The 21,544-nt window shown below is 48.9% G+C and overlaps 1 protein-coding gene across 3 annotated transcripts in view; it reads left to right on the forward strand.

Annotated features, from left to right (window-relative positions):
* The window catches only part of COL5A1 (collagen type V alpha 1 chain), a 152,197-nt gene that overhangs the window by 120,758 nt on the left and 9,895 nt on the right, over window positions 1-21,544 (forward strand). For all 3 annotated transcript variants that reach the window (XM_083807304.1, XM_083807306.1, XM_083807305.1), the window contains exons 34-63: window positions 301-354; window positions 1,229-1,273; window positions 2,309-2,362; window positions 2,962-3,015; window positions 6,484-6,537; window positions 7,883-7,990; window positions 8,182-8,271; window positions 8,364-8,417; window positions 9,047-9,154; window positions 10,467-10,574; window positions 11,120-11,173; window positions 12,012-12,065; window positions 12,272-12,379; window positions 12,478-12,531; window positions 12,615-12,722; window positions 13,505-13,558; window positions 13,929-14,036; window positions 15,133-15,186; window positions 15,550-15,603; window positions 16,053-16,106; window positions 16,521-16,574; window positions 17,307-17,414; window positions 17,885-17,938; window positions 18,037-18,090; window positions 18,453-18,560; window positions 19,054-19,107; window positions 19,540-19,575; window positions 20,344-20,397; window positions 20,721-20,979; window positions 21,331-21,443. In XM_083807304.1, the coding sequence (XP_083663430.1) occupies window positions 301-354; window positions 1,229-1,273; window positions 2,309-2,362; window positions 2,962-3,015; window positions 6,484-6,537; window positions 7,883-7,990; window positions 8,182-8,271; window positions 8,364-8,417; window positions 9,047-9,154; window positions 10,467-10,574; window positions 11,120-11,173; window positions 12,012-12,065; window positions 12,272-12,379; window positions 12,478-12,531; window positions 12,615-12,722; window positions 13,505-13,558; window positions 13,929-14,036; window positions 15,133-15,186; window positions 15,550-15,603; window positions 16,053-16,106; window positions 16,521-16,574; window positions 17,307-17,414; window positions 17,885-17,938; window positions 18,037-18,090; window positions 18,453-18,560; window positions 19,054-19,107; window positions 19,540-19,575; window positions 20,344-20,397; window positions 20,721-20,979; window positions 21,331-21,443 (2,325 nt within the window). The remainder of the gene's footprint in view (window positions 1-300; window positions 355-1,228; window positions 1,274-2,308; window positions 2,363-2,961; window positions 3,016-6,483; window positions 6,538-7,882; window positions 7,991-8,181; window positions 8,272-8,363; window positions 8,418-9,046; window positions 9,155-10,466; window positions 10,575-11,119; window positions 11,174-12,011; window positions 12,066-12,271; window positions 12,380-12,477; window positions 12,532-12,614; window positions 12,723-13,504; window positions 13,559-13,928; window positions 14,037-15,132; window positions 15,187-15,549; window positions 15,604-16,052; window positions 16,107-16,520; window positions 16,575-17,306; window positions 17,415-17,884; window positions 17,939-18,036; window positions 18,091-18,452; window positions 18,561-19,053; window positions 19,108-19,539; window positions 19,576-20,343; window positions 20,398-20,720; window positions 20,980-21,330; window positions 21,444-21,544) is intronic.

Genomic DNA, 21,544 nt, shown 5'->3' on the forward strand with positions numbered 1-21,544 from the left:
AGATGAAGTGTGCTCTGATTCATGTCTTACCTGGGCAGGATCTGGCCCTATATCTGGCCTTCAGCCTTAAAGCCAAGCAGAGGGGACACTGGTTTGGGGCTGGGGTTTACCAGTGGTTCTGGTTTGAAGCCATAACAAAATGGGATGTCCAGTTTGCACTGCTCCTGGCATCATGGCGCTGCTGGTGGGACTGCTCTTTGTCCTCGTGCAGCTCAGGTGCTCATGAGCTCTTTGCCTATCACAGTGCAGTTCTTCTTGCTACCCAAAGCACTAAACTGTCATCTTTTGTGTCTTTCCAAGGGTCCACGTGGGGAAAGAGGCCCTAGGGGAAGCACTGGGAAACCTGGCCCAAAGGTAAGGTTTGGGAGAGCCTACGATAGTAATTAGGAAGAGAACTACGTCCTAAAAAACGTCAGCATTAGAGACCATCTGCTTCATTGCCCTCCATTTCCCTTCTCTCCTTTTTTCCATTGTATTTTGGAAGCTGAGCCCTCCTGATCTGCATTACCCAGCCAAATAGCTCATAACCCAGCTGAGAAGTCTACGCACAGGTCCTAAAAATGCAATGGCTTTGTTTCAGCACAAAGCCTGACCTGAGGCCCCGTTGCACCCAGGGTTACCCCGTACCGGGGACCACCCCAACCCTGTGCTCCACTGACGCTTCCCCCGAGCCCTGCACAACCTTGCACCATGCCGAGCCGCTTTGCATGCAAACTGCCGGCCAACAATTGGCCATCAGACACAATAGACGTTGTTCTGCCAGCCAGTCCGGAGGCGTTCTCAGCTCTAGCACCTGCTGCAGAAATCAGTGAAGTGACCATCAATTGCTGGGCGTGATGGAAGCAAAGCTGCCGTAACGAGGCACTGTCACCGCCGTGCTGCCGGCGTTAAAAATAAATGCCTCGGCTTTGTATTGGCATGAATTTTTGATAAATACCTCGGCTTTGCTGCGGCATTTATCTCTCCGAGGGAGGCTGTTAGCTGGTGGAGATGTCCCGAACCCGCTGATGTTATCTTCCCTGTGTTTTTATCAAGCAGTGTGGGGGGAATGAGCAGCCGCTCGTTTGTCGCCGGATGCTGTCCCTGATGGAGAATTATTGATAGAGAGGGGTTGGGGGGTGGGCTCTCACCATGGGGTCGGTGCCATTTGAAGTCTTCGTGCGAAGCAGCTGAAGTGGTGATGCATGTATTTTTAATGGTGTTTTGTTTTTTTGTTTATCCTTAAAAGGGCAACTCTGGTGGCGATGGCCCCCCTGGTCCTCCTGGCGAAAGGGTAAGGCAGCGCCGCGGGGCTGGGGCAGGCACCCGCAACCTCTGCTGGTTTAACCCGGCAGAAGAGGGGGGCTCACAGCGCGGGGGTTTTCCTGCAGCGAGCACCCTACCAAGTGCCCCGTGAAGCAGAAAGGGGTGGGGAGCTCCCTGCAGCCAGGATACGGCCTAAGAAAGTGCTTAGAAATAAAGACAGGTGAAAATTATTGGTGTGGAGAGAGGTCTCACAGGTCACACACAGCCCTTACGGCGCTTCTGAGCTCTACAAGTGAGGCTCAAGTGGGCCTTTGGATGTCCTGTGCCAACGTTGCTCCATGGGAAAAGGGAAAAGCCCCCCATGCTGTCTGTGCTGACAGCCAGAGCCTGGTTTCTGGAGGAGCTGGATCCTCCAGGCCCTCTTCTGCTTTCCCCAGCCTACAGCGTGCTCGGTGGAAAATAGTGAAGCGATGGGACTTTTGTGACTGTAACCTCAATATCTGCAATTTTTTTAATTTTTTCTTTTGCCTCTAAATTCTCTACAAAATTTCCCAGGCGGGAATCGTGGAATTGGCCTTGTGCTTTTCACATTTCGATGGCTTTGGGCGAAGGGGCAGTTGCTGATGACACCACAGCACTGTGAAGGGCAGCGGGTGCCTGCAGCACCGGCCCCAAAAGAGCCAGGCTCCTTCCCATCCCTGCGTGAGCTGGTAGCTCCTGGAGCCCTCACTTGAGCTGGGATGGGAGAAGACCTATTTTTCACAGCTTTGGGAGGGAAAGGTGGCACTAAGAGGTGGATGACCCTCTTTGTGTTTGCAGCACTTTTCCCAACTGGCGAGGATGCTCGGCTACACGTGCCCTGTGGTTCTTACTTCTCCAAGCTGTTTTTTTGGAGGGATGGCCCCATGCAGCTGTGCCTTGCACTTCAGTAGCATTTCTTTGGGGCAGAACGAGCCATTTTTCCATTTCTTTGTGATCATCTACTGTTCACACAGAGCTGGTATTTCATAGTAAAGCATATACACTCCTTAACCATACGTTCTCTGCCTTGTTTTGTGTCCAGGGACCACCAGGGCCTCAAGGACCAACTGGATTTCCCGGACCAAAAGGCCCCCCTGTGAGTAACTCTCTTTCCAGAACATACAAAAACGTACATAAAGAATTTTTTTTCCAGCCAGCTGTAATTGTCTGTGCCATCTCAGTCTTAGCTGCTTCTCTGACAAGTGGTGACATGCCCAATAAAAGGCATTACTGAGCCATCATGATAATAACCCGGCGGTTTAAGATTTTAAATAGGCAAGTAAATTACAGCTGATTATAAATGTTCATTTCCTAATGACTCAATATCACTAGGATCTTTCATGGTTACTCTGTTCTTTATTTTTCCTCTGTACACTGGGATGACAGCACAACAGAGTAACACGTCTGTCTCTGCAATTATTGTACACTGGTGGGGAGCCGCAGAAAAGTTTTTGGAGCGATTTCTTTCCCTGTGGTGACAGCTCGCTCAATGTCTGGATCTGTAATATAAACCTGTAAGATCTCTGGGGGATGTGTGGGAAAGGGATATATCTTTCAGAGTTCTAAGCACCCCCATTTCATTGTAAAATGGGTAGGAATTATTGCAAGGATGCAAGCAGGTTCGATACAGTCCTTTACCTTATTTTTACTACTGCACTTGGTCATGGTCCCTCTCACCCTGGTTTTCTGCTGTAGGGTCCTCCTGGGAAGGATGGATTGCCTGGTCACCCCGGACAGAGAGGAGAAACTGTAAGTAGCCAAAAATCCTGGGCAGATCATTAGTCCTGAGCCTCGTCTTGCTGGTTGGTTTCTCTAAAGCCCTCTGTGCAGCTGGGGAGATGGGGCCGCCCGTTTGTTTCCCCCCGAGGTCTGCGTGTCCCCAGCTGCGTGGGGTGGTCTACAGGAAGCAACCCTCTTCTGAGCAGGACGGCTCGGGCTAATGATGATTGGGGTGAAGGCCGTGCACCAAGCCCTCGCTCTGGCCCTGTAGTAGATCGTGGGGGGCACGTGCGTCGTGCACGGAGCGGATTTGAGCAGAGAGGCAGCGAGGGCGGCGAGCAGTGCTGGAGCAGCTGGCTTTCTGTGTGCTGCAGGGGCAGCTCCTGGCTAGGTGGGAGGATGGTGGCTGGGTCAGCACCCCAGGACTCACCGTGGTGCTTACTTTCTGAAGTGGAGAAGGAGCTGGGAGTGATTTCTGTGCAGGCACTGTACCCCAAGGACTCGCCAAAGCACTGGTCCCTTTGTGCTCCAAGGAGGATGAAGGGAAGGCTGTGCCTCTGCCCCACTCGTAGGAGCACTGCGGGTGAATCCGTGCTTTCTTCCCTACTCCTCCCTTTGGTAACGTGCAGGTTTTAGGTCTCACAACTCTAGGTCTGTGATAACAGAGATCTTTCGTGCAAGACAGGCTCACTCCTCAGCTGGGCAGCGCTCAGCTCTCTGCATACAGCTGCCTTAGGTCAGGGGCAGTTTTACTTTCTCTGGAGCCCGCCATGGGGAGAAATAAACACTTTTCCCTTCTTGATGCACCATGTGGCCAGCACCAAGAACGGTTGCACACCAGAAAACAGTTACAGCCCCGTTTTGGCAGTGCTTGTTTCAAGAGGAAGGCAACTCCCGACCAAGATCCGTGGTGCAATGGTTTTGCTCTAGCTTTTCTGTCCACGCCGGTTACTGCAGCACTCTCACCTCTCAGCCCTGCCTTAGCACATCAGTCAGAGCATCTCTGCTGCGCTGCCTTTTAGCCAAAGCTACTCACAAGGGTCTCGCCAAGTTTTGCTTAAGGCCTCCCCCCCAGCAAATGTCCTTTGCTGCAACCCACGGAGCAGCTTCTGGCCGTTCAGGTACCTCACCGCGTCGTGCGCATACTGCTTTGTCAATTTTAAAAGGTTTCGTTGCACAGATGTAATCAGTGTTTCTCACCAAAGGAGAATGATGAGGCATGTGGAAGGTATGATGGCTGTCGTGCGTCTCTGGTGGTCTGTTCTCTGCCCCTTTTTGCTTGAAGGATACCCTAAGCAAAAATGACTGTTCTGCCGTGTATTTTTCTGCATGCAGTAATTAGTACCTCTCTGTTTGGCATTTCTGGGGATGTTGATTCTTTTTCCTCGGCTGTTTACAATCCAGTGCACTTGCTGTTGGTATGTCTCTCTCCCCAGCACTGCATGCTGCATGTTAGCAAATAGACTCCTTGTTCTGTGTTTATTTTATGGGAAGGAAACCCAACTTCCTCCACTCAGCCTTGTGTTTTTCTTCACCGCCTTTCCTAGCAAATGAGCATTGAGAAGGCTTTGCACATCGTGCGTTTTTTCCCCCCTCAACTTATAACACAACAATTTAATTAACTTGCCTGGCATTTGCTAAGCCAGGCAATGCAAACACTGCTCGGTGCCACACCGGGTATTTATGCTCTGTCAGACTTTATGGCGTTGGTTGTGGTATTCTGAGCGCACAGTCCTCAGGTCAGGATTAACTTAAAGATGGAGAGAAGAGTTTTCACCTGCCAGAGTCTGCTTGTGACATTCAGTCTTCCTTCACTGAGTTATCTCTAACAGCCAGGACACCTTTGCTGAAATCAGAAAAGGCAGTAGAAATTTTACTTGAATCTGCTGTTATTAACTTCTGAGACTGAAATAAAATGCCAGATTCTCAAGTCTGCATGAATATGAGTGGAAAATGGGCTTTCAATCATTTTGGGTCTGAAAGCATTCCCTGATAGCTGCCTTTGGGAGTAACTTGCCTTTCTAAAGCCTGTTAATCTTCCCCATGAACAAGCAAAGATCACTTTCCCCTGAATCCTCTTGGGATGCATGCAGACACGTGCAGAGACCCAGGTAGCAGAAGTCACTGTTTTGTCCTCCTGCCTTGCACAGTGCCAAAAAGAGAGGAGGTGAACATAATAACAAATTGAGTATGTTTTCCGCATCAGTAAGCTTGTTAGTGCACTCTGTACCTTCATGCAAGAAAACCTAACACCAAAACACTGAAACAAGTCTGTGTGTCAAATAGTTCCCTTGATTTTGCTCTTCATTTAAGAGCAAACAGTCATGCTGAAGGAAGCCAAAATATTTGGCTGTATTAGATTTATTAAGATGTAATCTAAAAAAAACAAGAGAAAAAAACCCTAAAAGCTCTGTGCCCGTGGTTCAGACGGGATAAAAGGAAACTCCTTTCTTCAGATTAAAAAGAAAAGTCCCGCACGGAGCCACTTGACGTATTTTTCTAAGATAAGAGCTTAAATTGTACATTCATTTCCTAATGATGGCTTGCCATTTCCTCATCAATGACACGATATTTTCTGCGATCTGCAGACAGCTAGAGTAGCTTTGAGTAGTTTCTTAGCATGACACAGAACCGTTGGCTTGGGATTTATCTGCTCATCTTTTGTGGCAATGAGAAAATAGCCTGTATGCCCTAACTGACATTTCTCAAGCTTGTCAGCCTGCTACAGTAAGAATGATAATTAATGTGCTTTTTAAAGAGTGGCTTAGGAGAACTAAACAATTGTAGTGGTGATAGTTCATTATTGCCACTCTTTAAATGTCATTATAACTAGCTGTCGTGGAGACTTCGTTACTCATCATTTGGCCATCCAGAGAGAAACACATCTGTGATTTCTTTCAGCAGACGTTGAGGAAGGAAATAAAACTCTGCAGGGCTGGGGACTGGCACTGCCTGCAGTCACCCAGCCTCAGAGCTCCCGAGGAGTGAAGCTCAAACTGGGAACCGCTCTGGAACTGGGAGCAGGAGAAAGGAAATGGTGATAAAGAATTGCTAAGCATTAAGAGCGGTGCACGTTCTGACTCCTTAGTAGCCATTTCCTCTGTAGGTTTTATGAGCGTAGCAATTTATTATTATTTTTTTATATGGCCAGTCCTTCAGCCAAACCACCGTAGCTCCACCAAACCAGCAGAGCTGAGCTGAAGATCTGATGGTCATCCACTAAAACACCCACTCCTTCCCTGAGGCAGCACCCAGAACCCTCCACTGGAGCCGAAAGGCTTCGATAGATCCTTTCTCTACCACTCTCTTGCCCCCATAAATGTACAGATACATATTTTACATCTTCTGTTTGATTTCTCCTCTCCTCTGCCTTCGGGTGCCCATCGCTCACGGTCAGCAGCTCCGCCGGGGAGGAGCAGGCAGCAGCCGGCTGTGAGCCTCATGGGAGTGCTCCGTGGCAGAAGTGTCATCTCTTTGTCTTCTCCCTTTTTCTAACAGGGTTTCCAAGGCAAGACCGGCCCTCCAGGCCCCCCCGGCGTTGTAGGCCCTCAGGTAAGGAACAAATATTGGTGCTTGCATCAGCCGCTTGTGGCTCATCTTTCTGGGTACAGCATGCGTCCTAGGGCGGGAGAGAACAGGATGGTGCTCAGACAAGGTGTGTGAGGCCCGCTGGAGATGAGGTGGCTCCTGTGAACTTAACAGAGCTGCTCTGGTGTAAAACGGGTGCAGGGTGGGAGACGCAGACCAGCTGTGTGCAGCCTGACAGAAGGACCGAAGAGTTCGATGTGATTTAGAAGGGCTGTGCAACCTACCGGGGCAATCGGAGCAGTAGGAGCATGATGCAAGAGTGGTGTGACATTTCGTTATGAGAAAGTGCATCCCTGCTTAACATAAAGTGCTGCCAGATTCTGTCAGAATTGTGCTTTTTTTTTTCTCTTAATTTTATTTCAGTTGCAATGATCTCAGTGCAATCTGGAAATAATAACCACACAGCCAGAATTTGTACCCCTTAAGTACAAGCATGCAGGGCTCGTGCATCGGTTTTGTAGGTGGAATCCTAGGCTGAGAAGGACTGGGGTTTGGTTGTCTTCTTTCCTGAATTGCCAGGGAGGTTGCTCTTTAATTACAAAGCAATTAATTTGTCCTCTTTAATGACAGTGTAAATTCTCTGATTTGTAAATTCCATGATTAGGGGCAATTCCCTGACTGTGTCTGTCTTCTCAAGTGCAAATTAGGTTCCGTGGCAATTTTCTTTGGCTCGGCAGCGTGTAGTTAGTGTGATGTGTGGCTGCCGAGCGATTGCGGCGTTCTCATTCTGCTTAGGCTAAGTGGCACCCTGCAGTGTGACACGAATCACAACCATGGTCCCAGCAGACCCCGGCGTGCAGGGTTGTCGTAGCGTTGTGCTCACGGCTTGTGTCCTCCTCCAAAACGGGCCGCTGGGGAACCTTCAGCTCCGGGCCTCGTGGCACACTCATCACCATCAGTGCCCGTGTACGGCACAGAGCCAGGCAGCAATCGCCGTGTAGTACAAGCCTCATCCATTATTTATTCCCCATATTAGGACAAATCAGCGTGATTGTAGAATACTTAGGAATTTTTCAATTAAAAAACCAAGCGTAATAATTTGAGTGATAATCTCATTTAGGTGAACGCTTTCATTCCAATACTTCCTGTCTGTTCAGTGCAATTTTGTCCACTTCCACACCAGAGATCTTTTAGGTGCCAAAGGAGGCATCTCCGCAGGAATTCCTGGTGATGCTGCAGGGGATGGATGAGGGAAGAAGCATCTTCCATCCCGTGGCAGCCTAAAGGAGCAAACTGCTACCCTTCACCTCCTCCTCTTTTTTTTTGCTCTGGTGACACCCACCGCCTTCTCCCTGCTCTCTGTCCTCAGGGTCCAACTGGTGAGACGGGTCCCATGGGTGAGCGGGGACACCCAGGTCCTCCAGGTCCCCCGGGTGAACAAGGTCTCCCTGGCCTCACTGGAAAGGAAGGGACCAAGGTAGGGATGAGCAGCCTGCTGGCTTCCTCTCCTTGCACGCCTGGACGGCTTCCCCTCTCCCAGAGGTGGACAGGGATGATCAAGTAAAGAAATGATGTTTCGCAAGGGTTCGTCAAGGCTCTGGCACAGAGAGAGGAGCTGTGCCCCCATGGCATCTGCAGATCCTTAGCTGTTTGTTCTTGTCGTTGCAGGGGGACCCTGGTCCTGCCGGCCTCCCCGGGAAGGATGGACCCCCAGGCTTGCGAGGCTTCCCTGGAGAGCGAGGTCTCCCTGGCCCCATCGTAAGTCTCTGTCCTTCCAGCAGGAAGGATGCCCCAGCAGCACAGCACACAGCTCCCCAAATGACTCCATTTTCCCATCTTCTTCCCTCCAGGGTGCTCCAGGACTGAAAGGCAACGAAGGTCCCCCAGGCCCCCCCGGTCCAGCAGTGAGTATCCTTGCCCTCCCAGGCACCACCTAACGCATTTACAAGCTTGGCAAGCCAAAACAGAGGGTTAGTCACAACTCGGTGCCTCCTCCGTTACTGCGCTAACTGATTGCTTTCTGGATACTGCTTTATTTTACAAGACACACATGTAATAGCTCAGTTATTTTATGGGGTTAGCTATGAACATACGTGACAAGCTGGGGGAACTGGGACGATCCAGGACATCCAGAATTTTGCTTTTAAGTCACCAGCTTTGCCTCTGAAAGTTGTTCCCACTTGAGATTTGTGCTCATTGCAACCCTTCTGGAAGAAAATACTCGTCATTGAACCCTCCCTGCTGCGTTAACCATGAAGTGGTCACGCACATGTTCCAAGCTGATAACGTGCCCCCAGGAGCTGAGCACCCTGCACCTGCCAGGGGAGAACTCAGCCGTTCCAAGGATTTTAATTAAGATTTGCAGAACCCCTGGGGCTGAGGGTGCCAAGCCACTGCATGGAACTCACCTCCTCAGATGTGCTCACTTACTACTTTCATGCATTTGCAGCATCCTACTGCTGCATTTCTTTCTTTCTGTATATAGATAATGCTCAATAATCCAGTAACGTTTCCTCCCTCCTTCTCCAAACAGGGCTCTCCTGGTGAGCGAGGCCCCGCGGGCTCAGCCGGCCCCATCGGCTTGCCAGGGCGACCTGGCCCTCAGGGACCTCCAGGACCTGCAGGTGAAAAGGGAGCCCCAGTAAGTACCAGTACACCAATTAACAGCTGTGGGTCACGTAGAACTAGAGCTGAGCATGGAGACAGTCCCTGGACTGGGTGTAAAAAAGGAAACAAGAAACAAATGCTGTGTGCTCCTGTGGTGTGAGCATGTGGTGGAAAGATACTGCAAGCAGAGCACGGTGGAGTCCTGCCCTGTGTGGTCCTCTCCCAGCGCTCACCAGCCAGCCCGTGCACACTCTCACGTCTTTCAGTCCCTCGGCTCGCACGTGAGATGTCACACGCAGGCGGCAGGGAGTGGGCAGGATGCCTCTGCTTGTCCCTGAGGAGGCCAGTGCCGTGGCAGTCCCAAAGGGGAAGGCTGTGCCTCGAATCCGTGCCCCAGGAGCATTGCTGGAACTATCTCTGACATCTGGGTTGCTTTGATTCATGCCCAGGCTCAGCCTCAGATCCAGCAAAATGAGCAAATACTGGCATCAGGGATTTCAGACTGCACGAGGACACTTGCACTGATTGATTGTTGTTATCAGAAGTGTTTATCAGCCAGTGTATTCCACATTTGCTGGCTTATTAGGAACTCCAACAGCTAGTCCAGAGGCAAGAATTTGTTGGTGAATCATCTTTACGAACATCTGTCCTGCCAAGTATCTATATGATGTGTTATTGGACAGATGAATAGGCAATTTATATGGCATCTAATTATTCAGAAGAGAGCATCCAGGATTCAGATGCAATTAAATTATGTACAAGGAAACTGAAAAATATCCACTGTTCAGTTCCTATAAACAAACAAATTTGAGTGAAGGCTTCAGGCTTGAGGAATACAAGGAGATGTTTAAGCAGGAGGCCAGCAGAGATTGCTTTATTTGCTTCATGTATTTTCTTTTGTCCGGAGGCTCAGGAGAGAGCTCAGGGCCATTATTTAGGGATTAGCCAGGGATGGAGCTGGGGCAGTCAGGACCAGAATCAGTAAGAACTGGTTTGTGGGAATAAAAATTAGTTGGAGACTTGTTTGTCATTCAGAGAGAGGCGGCAGAGGGTTCAGATTAAATCTAATTGTATAGCTACAGCAGCGAAATTGCAGCTGTGATCTGGGTATTCGCCGTTTAGATTTGTTTGTTCTTTATCTCTGGAGATAGAATTTTTGTCTTGTTCAGAGAGCAAGCACAGAGAGAGAGAGAGATCCAGGAAATATCATCTGGAAACCGGTCTTGCTCTACATGCCCGTCCAGTCAGGGTCGTTTTCAGCTGAATAAAATGTTACTGGACTGCGACGGGTCGGTCGGAGGGTGGAGGTGAGCTCTGCCTGACCTGTCTGCTCCTTCTGCTTCCAGGGCGAGAAGGGTCCTCAAGGCCCAGCGGGTCGGGACGGCATCCAGGGCCCGGTGGGACTGCCGGGCCCAGCAGGTCCTGTCGGGCCCCCCGGCGAGGACGGAGACAAGGTGGGAGCAGTCCCCCTGCTGTGTGGGGTTACTGGGGGGGAGCGGGGCCACCTGCCCCATTGCCACCGTGCTGGCAGCAGGTGGGACGTGCTGTCTGCTAAAACAGGGATGTTTTGTGGTGCTCACAGTCCTGCAATTCAAGCAGTGTCGGGTCTGGGAGAGAATCAGCACTTTGCCAGCCAAACCACTCACTGAAATCCAGTTAGCCTTCCCCGAGCCTGTAGCAGGTGGCCTGCCCTCAGGTGCCTGGCCTTTCCAAATTAATTACCTTTCCCACTCTCTCATTAAGCCCCTCTAGGACTGGAGGATTCTTAGAAAGCGTTAGCTGGGATGTATCACTCATCACAGCTAACGAGGCCTGCAGGATGTTGTGTCCTGCATCGTGTGGTGGCTCGGGGAAGTTTAATGATACAAAAGGGTTTGGTTACACGTGGAGCAGCCAAATCACTGGCCCTTTTCTGAACTTTGGGGGCGGGGGTTCTGTGGGAATCAGCATCTTTTGGATGAGGACACAGAAGCTAACTGTGCCCCCTTGCTCCTGGCAGGGCGAGATCGGGGAGCCTGGCCAGAAGGGCAGCAAGGGCGACAAAGGGGAGCAGGTGAGTGCGCCGGGCATCGCCAGCAGCTGCTCTTTGGAGGAACGTGTGGTGATGTTGTGTGGCTTGCTGGAAACAGAAAACGGTATCGTTTTAACAACTTCTCACTCCTTTCTCTTCTCCTTTGCTTCATCAAATACCCACACAATGTGAAACAAGAGCGAGCGCCTTAAGTGTTTTTCTCCTTCAGCTCCCTGGAACACACTGAGGTGTTTCCATGTCACCCATTGACTGTGTAAATGTCTGAAACATCAGCAGCCCTTGCGTTTAGAGCTGGGTGTTTGGCTGCAGTTACCTTTCTGGTTGCTTATAGCACACTGAAGCATCCTTTGTGTGCTCAGAGGCTGAGGGATGGAAAATAAATTGAACGTGTGTATCTAGAGGGGACTGAGTGGTGTGATATTGCCTTGCTGCAGCAGAGATGTGTGACTGATGGCTAAAACCAAATTCCCCTGTAAATGTACCAAAGGAAGAGGTCAGGTTGCACTGGTTTTGGCTTCTCGGCTGTGGAGACAGGTAGCTGCACGCCCCAGGAGGGGATGCTGGAGGTTAACGGTGATCTGTCAGACATGTTATGCTACACAGAAACACACAGATGGCTTCCTTCTCTCCAGAAAGATTTCCAGCTTCCACCGCCGCCAGAAAGTGTTTTGCAAAATGAGTTTAAGTATGTCCTTGGGCACAGTGCTGCTGCACCAGCATTGGTGCACCAGGGGCCCTGTCCTCCCACTGCCCTCTTTCGGGGATTTATGCTGGTTTAATGGATGCTGTGCTTATTTTACAGGTGAGATTTTTCACCTCCTGCTCCTAAATGTGACCTTGCACTTCTGTTTCATGACAGGGTCCACCAGGTCCTACTGGCCCCCAGGGTCCAATCGGTCAGCCAGGCCCAGCTGTGAGTATTGTTAGCAGGAATCCTGCTTCTTACCAAATAAAAAAAATGTTTTGGGAAGCTCTGTAAAGAATTTCAGTTTCTGCCTGGCACTGCTCATACCCAGTGCATGGGGATGAACATTGCTGGCTGCAGTGGGAGGTGCTGGGCAGGGGGCTGTGCACCCACCTCGTGCCCTTGCTAAGCCACGTTAGACTTTTTCCTCATAGGGAGCCGATGGAGAGCCAGGTCCCAGAGGACAGCAAGGCCTCTTTGGTCAGAAAGGTGATGAAGGACCTCGAGGTTTCCCTGGTCCCCCTGGCCCTGTGGGCCTGCAGGTAATTTGTAGCATCAAGGCAGTGCTGGGGGTGATGAAAGCTGGGGCTCCACCAGAGGTGTTCACAGCTAAAAATTATCCCTTCCTACATCTCCTCAGGGCCTGCCTGGACCACCCGGAGAGAAGGGAGAAACAGGTGACGTTGGGCAAATGGTAAGATGCTCTCCTCCTGTTTTCATTACCGATGTAAATATTTCTCCAAGAACTTGTCTGAAGTTTGCCTCCCCTTTCCCCAGGGCCCGCCAGGCCCACCCGGGCCCAGAGGTCCATCCGGACCACCAGGAGCAGATGGTCCCCAGGGTTCTCCCGGTGGAATAGGAAATCCTGGCGCAGTAGGAGAGAAGGTAAAGCATCCGCACAAACCCAACTGAAGCCTGCAAGAAGTCTGCTACTTGTTTGGGGGCTTTGCTAATAAGGAGGTCTTCTTCATTAAGACATCAATGTATCGTTAATCATTTAAAATGGAAAAGGGAAATAGAAAAGCCTGTCCAGGAAGATAAGGCAGTCTGCTTGTTGGCCTAGCTGGGATGCTGAACGCTCCCATGATGTGAGCATCATCCTTGCTGCGCTCATGTGAAATGAGATCTCGAGAGGGCTCAGGTGGACGAGTGCCACTGCAGACTGTGCCAATTCCCACAGTTGCCGCAGGCTCATTAACAAACTTTGGGAGGATTTATTTTGGAGCCTGAGCTGTATTTTCACGTGATAAGGTGAGGATTAGGGCAGGTGAGTGGGGTGGTGATGGGGTAAATTCATGGCTGTGGTCATTTTGTTCATCCACCTGGTCTGTAAAGAGGTGCCATTTAAAAAGAGGCAGCTTCTCCCAACCTGAAACATGTTTAATGCTGTCCTTGAGGTACTTGTACTAGTGATTTCTTCACAATTAAGTAAACAGATCTATTGAGATATATATACGTTGTGTATTTTTGTTATTATAAGCCAAAAAGATGGAAATGTACCTGAATAGAAAATAGTGAAGTGTCCCCGGCATGTGGTGTGGCAGCACCCAGCCTGTGCCTTGCTGGGGCTCACGGTTCTCAGCAGGCCCGAGGCGTTCAGCACGTCAGCAGAAAGCTCAGCACCTGGCAGAAACAGAGCTGTAGGCTTCCTTTTTTCTCCCCTGCAGGGTGAACCCGGTGAATCTGGCGAGCCTGGTCTTCCCGGGGAGGTTGGCCTGCCGGTGAGTACGCTACGGGACGTGGTGGAGAGGAGCTTTTTGTCCGTGGTATCCCCAGGGAGCTGGTGGCAGGGGTTTTGGGGAGGGATGGGTGTGGATGGGGCTGCAGGGACTGAACCAGCCGGGTTCTCGGTTTGGGCGTCAGGCAGAGGCATTGCCATGGTACGGGGTATTTATAGGACAGCGTTTAGTCACTGAATGCACGCTGCCCACAACAACAGGAACACCATCAAATCTTTGTGGGAAGGAACTGCTAAATCACGTCCTTGTGCTTTGAGATACAAAGAGAGTCTTGTTCAGAATTGATTAAAGGATAATTAGGGATCGGTAAGTTGGTTTACTGGATAATAGAAACATCCTTTTTCTTTTACAGGGTCCTAAAGGTGAAAGAGGTGAAAAGGGTGAAGCAGGTCCCTCTGGTGCTGCCGGTCCGCCTGGTCCCAAAGGTCCACCAGGTGATGATGGGCCCAAAGGCAGCCCTGTAAGTACCCCCTGCTGTCAAAATAGTGCTTCCTTGTCTCGCCCTGTGGAAATTTCCACGTGGAAAGATGTTTTCCAGAGATTGTTGTGGAAACTTGAAATAGTTTACCAGCCAGAGAATTTCCCCTCAAATAATATGTGCTATTAATCCATTCCTTTAGGGTGCTAATGAGGAAAAGACCCAGCTGTACCATATCTTGCAGCATTACTTGAATCGTTAGTCCTTTTTTGCAGGCTGTCAGGAAACTCATACTTATGGAGAGGGCCTGCAACAGGATTATTCTACATTTGAGCTTATGCATTGCAAGGGTCCTCTGCCTCTGTACCAGAGCAAAGCTTCCAAGATAGCATAGAGGAGATTTATGTGAATCTGGGAGCGGTACCTCTGGGGTCAGATCCCTGCTGATGCTAATTGCTGTAGCTCTATGGAAGCCAGCAGAGCTGTACTGATTTATACCAGATGACAATGGTACAGTATTTGTCTTGCCTGCTCCTTTGATGCTTGTTGGCTGAAGAAATTCATCATGCGATAAGCAAAGATGGCATGAAACAGCAAAGGAGGCAGGGGAGTTAGTCATCTCTCTTAACAGATGGGGTTTGGGGATATTGCATTATCGGTTCAAACTTAGTGTCTGAGCGCTGTTCTCAGAATCATTTGAAGTGCACAATAGGCATTATATGGAGGAGAGTGGTGGAGTTGTTTTAGTCATTAAATGCTTTGAGAAGATCTTCAGGTGAAAAATGTTACACATCGTGTAGTAAAGAAAAGCAAAACCTTCTAATCTGCACATTCTCCAAAGCTGAGAGGATTTCACTGTCACTTGTCTACTATATTTATGAAAAACTAGATGAAATTCCCTGTGTAGGTACTGGAGCTTTGTATAGTCTGGCTGCAGAGCTGCTGCTAACTGTAATGGGATGAAGTTACTGAAGACACAAAACCGGGATGTGAACTGGGACTGGGTTTGAGGGTAGGGAATTGGGATTTTGCTCCATGGGGCGTCTCCCCATGTTGCCAGTGGGGTGACAGGTACAGTGCTCTGCAGGTCTCCGGGTGCAACCTCTGACTTGGGGGTCTCCCTCTTCTCTCTTTGCAGGGTCCAGTTGGTTTCCCTGGTGACCCCGGTCCTCCCGGAGAACCTGGTCCAGCTGTAAGTGTTTGCCTCACAGAGGGGCAATTAGATTCTTCCCCTTGATTTTGTGAAATATGATTATGTGCTGTTCATTCACCAGTAGCTCCTTTGGTCTTTACTCGGAGAAAGCGTGGGAAGTCCCACCGTAAGACTGTTCTTCTGCCCACCCTGCAGCCTTTGGGGCAGTGGCAGTTCCTATCCACAGTATTAAATATGCTACTTGGGAGGTTTGCTGTTGCTGGCACTCCCAGCAAGAGATGGGAAGGGATGGTTCCTGGTGACGTGAGGACAAGCTGAACCACACCTGCTGGGTCTGACACTTTGTTTAGCTCCGTTTGTACCCTAAATATTCCTCCTTGTTTCCTTCTTCTTCCGTTTCAGGGTCAAGATGGTCCCCCTGGTGACAAAGGTGATGATGGCGAACCTGGTCAGACTGTGAGTAACTGGATGGAAGGGATCTGTGTTCAGTCCCCACAGTGTCTTTGTGCAGGTCCAAGGGCTTTAACACAGAAGGACGTACAGCAACTAACTACCAGCACCTTCCCCTGCTGCCTGCCCCGTCCCATCCCTTCCCATCTGTGTCAGCCTGGCTACTGCCATCCATCCAGGCTGCTCAGCAACACATCCAAAAAGCAAAACTTAGCTTACAAAAAAAAACCAAAATCTAGCCTTTCGTTTTAAGCTCGCCATGCCTTATGGTATTACATGGTGGGAAGGGATAAAACAAGATACCACCTGCACCCCAAGGAAGTGCTGGGAGTTGTGCTGGCCACCCACGCCCCGACTTAGCACAAACTCCAAATCTCAGCTGGAGTTTTGCACGCTTGCTCCTTCTTCCCATGTCTCGTGGTGCAGTCATGGCTTCTCCTCCACTCTCCATCTAGGGTTCCCCAGGTCCCACGGGAGAGCCAGGACCCTCCGGACCCCCAGGAAAAAGGGTAAGCTGATTGTTTAAAAATATTTTTCTGAATGTATTCGTGTTGATTTTTTTTAACCGATTTTATTACTCCGTCTAAAGTAAATGCCAGGCAGTAGCATGTATAAAAAAAAAAGACATGCCATCCACAGCCATTGGAAATCAATGGGAAGTTATCAGCTAAATTTCATTGCTTTTTTTAAAGATTTCAACACCCAAAAGAAAATATAAATTTAAGGTGCTCCTTTACTTTCTCTCTCTTGGTAGAGACCAGGGATTTGTTTATCAAGGAGCTAATTTATAAAGCTTTTCAGAGATATTTGTCTCCATGTTGTCTTCTTCTCTGCGGCTGTAGCATTGTTTTGGTAATTGCACTAGGCCGTTACAGATCAGGGTGATCTAACTGTGTTTTGCATCTATTTTGTGGTTTCTCTAGGGCCCTCCTGGTCCAGCTGGTCCCGAAGGAAGGCAAGGAGAGAAAGGAGCCAAGGTGAGAGCTGAATGGGATTTCTCTTCTACCATATCCTTCATGTGCCAATGCACTCACCCTCTGACATTGTTACTGAAAGACAGTGATTGGATTTTGCTGTGTTACAACAAAATAGCCTGAATCTGGGGCCGTTGGCCTCAAATTGAAGTGTATGTTTCATCTTTGAACAAACTCTGTGGAGATGATTAGAGCCTGGTAAGGTCATGGGAATATTTTTCTTGCTTTGAAATGACAGAGTGCCATATTTGGCAATTTAATGTGTTGTGAATAATACGGCATGCAGAGCCGTACATCATATCCCAGGGCAAACACAGCATTATTGGACCGTGGCAGTTTCATTAGGGGTGGTGGGGAAACGGAAAGTGGGATTGCAAATTACAGATCTAATTGTTGTGGCAGGCACAGGAACGCTAGTGGAGGAGGATGTGCTCTGCTAGCACATCTCTCAGGACCAAACCAAAGAAAGCTTCACGCTCTGGAGGGCTCGCAGCAAAGAACCGCTCCTGCTGTAAATCAGCAGAAATAGGCAAGGCTGAAAAGTGAAGCTGTTTGGAGACTTGTCCCCAGCACATCAGGGATAGGGAAGCAGCAGGAAAACCAACGAATGGAAAATTTTACATGCTATGCAGGGAATTGTGTTCACTTTGTGACATCCTGCCAGCCGCCGCTGCATCTCTGAGAAGATCGCTTGATGGCCCGATGCAAATTAAACCACGCTGTCTTTGTGTGCAGGGTGAAGCTGGTTTGGAAGGACCTCCTGGGAAGACGGGCCCAATCGGTCCCCAGGGTGCTCCAGGGAAACCCGGCCCTGACGGCCTTCGAGGAATTCCTGGTCCAGTCGTGAGTATTCCCAAACGGAGCAGAGTCTGAGAACATTTCTGCTCAGGGCTGTGCTTTAGGGGCATCTGCCGTGGAAGACGGTTTGTTCCCAGTGTAATGTGCTGTCTGCAAGTGGGCAGAGAGTTCCTGTGCTGCAGTGTCTGACAGCAAAACACACTCAGTGGAAATAGAAATAACGTGATGATGAATACCAGCTCCCAGCACCTTTTATCCGAGTGCTGGGACTGCTTGCCTCCTCTCTGGGGCAACATTTCCTGGAGCTTGAAAGCCCCTTTTCCAGTGGAGATTGGAGCACGAAAGGATTTTGAAATACATACAGAAATACATTTGTCTTCACCATCCCTGAGAAAACAGGGCAAATGTTCCCTGGCACAGTGGCCAGATGAGGATGCGTGAATAATCTGAGTAGCCCCAGCTGGGAACACTGCTGGCATGAACGATGGCTTTGAGGGAATTGTATTGTTTTACAGGGTGAACAAGGTCTCCCCGGATCACCTGGCCCAGACGGTCCTCCAGGCCCAATGGTACGTCCAGACCATCACATCTGATGAGGTTTTGAAATGGGACAGTGTGTTTTCCATAAACTCATTCTCCCCTTTGTTTTCCCTCCTGCCTCCCAAAGGGCCCACCTGGTTTGCCTGGTCTTAAAGGAGACTCTGGCCCTAAAGGCGAAAAGGTAAGAGTCCGTGCACGACCTCGCTGATGTCTGTGTCTGGCTGTGGGGCACAGGGCGGTGCAAACACCCGGCTTGCTTTAGGGCAGGAGTCTCCTTCCCGTAGAAGGGTATGAAGTATATGTCCCGTACAAAATGAGCAGGCACTTGGGTGCAGCAGTTTTTTCTGCATTTGTAGCATTTCCCGTTGCAAAAAGCTCGTGCTTTCACTGCTCTGCCACTTCCAGGTGTCAAGGATAGCTACAAACTCCTATCACCTTGCTTAGGTATTTGTTTGTGTACCTGGAAATGTCTTTGATGGGTAGCTTTGGCGTTCGGTTACCTCCGGAGAGAGATCATAATTAACATCTGCTATTTTCCCCTAGGGTCATCCAGGTTTAATTGGTCTTATTGGACCTCCGGGTGAGCAGGGAGAAAAGGGCGACAGAGGTCTCCCAGGCCCCCAGGGCTCAGCAGGACCCAAAGGAGAGCAGGTAAACGTCCCATAAGACCTCCTTTAAACACGTTTTTGAGCTGGGGGGTTTGCTGCCTTTGAGCAGGTGCGGTATAGCAGAGATGGTCAATATCAGCAAGGGAGTCTTGCTGAGTTTTCAGGAATATTTTCTATTTTGTACATTAATGTTGTTTATTCTACATGCGAAATGTAGAGGTGCTCCAGAATGACCCGTTTTAGTGGAAAGCAGTTTCTCAGGGCTCATACGAAAAGAGTTGAATAGGCTTGGAGAGATGGTAACATTAAATATGCATCAGGAGGAATGATTTTTAGCACTGTGTGCCTAAATGAGATTTCCTCCTCATAACCTTGTCTGGATGCACACACTTAAAAAAAAATAATAATAATAATTGATTTTTCTAATTTGAATGTCCTCCAAAATCAGGTGGTCAACTGTGAGCAGATGTTAATTGCATAGTAATAGGCCAGCATCACTGCATGCAAATCAATGTTGTTCTGCTTTTATTTTTCAGGGTATCACAGGTCCTTCTGGACCAATTGGACCCCCAGGGCCACCAGGATTACCGGTATGTGACAAGTAATTATCTTTGAATTCCTGGGGAGCTCCACAGCCCTTCTGGGGTCACCTTGATGCTCCCAGATAACCCAGTTCAGCCCTTCTGGCATGACCTTGTTTGAGGATGCTGTGGGGAACTGGGATTTCCCTGCTGAGCCCGTTAACAACACTTGAATGAGTTACAGGAGTACCCAGTGTGTAGAAGTCAGAGGGCATGCATGGACCTGTGAGAGGGATGCAGACTGGTTTTTATCACCAATGGTTTTTATCTGTTTGCAAATAAAAGTAGCATCCAGCTCAAATGGATGTGAAAAGTGGACACAAAAATGAAAGTGAATGTTAAAATTGCAGAAACTTATATAACAGTACTGTGTCTGTAAGGAGAGGCTGACTTCTCTGCTGACAAAGAAACTAACTCCCTTCTTCATTCTTCTCTACACAGGGTCCACCTGGTCCCAAAGGTGCTAAAGGATCATCAGTGAGTATAGACTTTGTTAAATGAAGAGGCTGAGGATCTCTTATTAAGTGCATAACCTGCTGCGACACCTCCCATCAGTCGCATTACAGCAATTAGCCAAAGATGACTGTAGCAAACGCAGCCTTTTCAGGCTGTCTAAGCCCAGAAGTTATAATTGGGGAAGGTTTCTGTTACACGCATTGTACTTCATTGAACATCAGTGTAGAAAAGATCATAAGGAGGAATCCAATGCATAGTCCTTGGGAGAAAACCCGCTATTGTAAAGCAGAGGATATTAAAAATAGAAGCGGTAGGTAGCAAGCTGAAAAGCAAAGGTGAGAAATGCATCACTAAAGCAGGCTTCATACTACAGATCATCTATTCAGGCAGCTAAAAATTCTTCTTGTGCAACTTCCTAAAGTCTTTTTTCCACGCAGAATTAAATATTTTATCACTTTTAAGATTTTATTTGATTTATAAACCTGTTGAATTGATTTGGAGATTTCATACATTGAAATATCCTTCCTTTTCTGCAGAAGCTTGAGCAAAATTTGACTGCTTAATACCAAGCGTTTGACAGACATTTTCTCTTACCAAGTATCAGAGAGTAAACAAAATAAATGTTTTACTGGAGGTCAGGGTGGTGGGAGACTCCCTTTGTGTGCCTAAAGGGATAGGAAGATAGTTTTTGCTGCTAGAGGCTATTAAAAGAAATACTAGAGTGCAGTATCAGTAACAAATGCTTTTTTTTCTGAGTGATTTATGTTTTTCCATTGTTTTTCCACTTAGGGTCCAACAGGTCCAAAGGGTGAATCGGGTCTTCCTGGGCCCCCAGGGCCTCCTGTAAGTACAGCCCATTGCATGAAGTGTAAAATGAGGTTCTGATTTAACAGGTGTTGTAATGTAGATTTCCAGATAAAGATTCAGGATATCCTGAGTCCTGCCAGGGAAGAAAAGAGGTGTGAAGGGAGAAATTAGTAATGGGAGGAGGACAAGAGAAGATGAACTCCGTGTTCGTGCCTGGTGGCTGGGGTTTTCATTAGCACCATCGTGGGTGTTTTACATGTCTTGTGGTGCTGTTTGTCAGTGCTGGTGGCTGCTTTGGCCATTTCTTCTGCCTGTTCCCCGTTCCCAATGAGAAGTTTTCTTCTTTCCCCCCAAATCAGGGTCCTCCTGGAGAAGTCATCCAGCCGCTGCCCATCCAGGCCTCCAAGAGGACCAGGAGAAACATCGATGCCAGCCAGCTGGTGGACGATGGAAACGCTGACAACTACATGGACTATGCAGATGGCATGGAGGAAATTTTCGGCTCTCTGAATTCCTTGAAACTGGAAATTGAGCAAATGAAGCATCCATTGGGAACTCAGCATAACCCAGCTCGTACCTGCAAAGATCTGCAGCTCTGTCATCCCGACTTCCCAGATGGTGCGTCCTGAACGGAGCAGGGACGGGGAAAAAACGCTGTGGGTTTCCCACTAATAGTGAATAGTCAAGGGGAAAGATTTGGGGGACTTCTGGCCCTTGCGTCCCCTGAGGAACGTGGCAGACTCATAGAGAAGAATGGGGATGCCTGATGCAAAAAAAAAGCTATTTCTGAAAGGTGCCACTGTATCACCTGGAATCAGAACAAACGGTCTCCCAAAAATACATATAGTGTATTTTTTTGGCCTGTGAATGAGATGAAACGTACCTACTAAGATGGTTGTTGAAGTGCCCATTGTCCTCCCTCCACAGTGCTGATTCTTTCTTCCCCTCTCTGCCCTGTCGTGCATCCAGGTGAATACTGGGTTGATCCTAACCAAGGATGTTCCAGGGACTCTTTCAAAGTTTACTGTAATTTCACAGCTGGTGGAGAGACTTGCATCTTCCCGGATAAGAAGTCTGAAGGAGTAAGTCCGTACAACTTTCTTTTTCTTATATATTATGATGAAAGAGGTTGTTTCCTAATGCGAATATTCACAGACAATCCATATCAGGTGAATTGAACAGT

The sequence above is a fragment of the Anser anser genome (assembly GCF_964211835.1).
Source record: "Anser anser genome assembly, chromosome: 21".
Lineage (NCBI taxonomy): Eukaryota > Metazoa > Chordata > Aves > Anseriformes > Anatidae > Anser > Anser anser.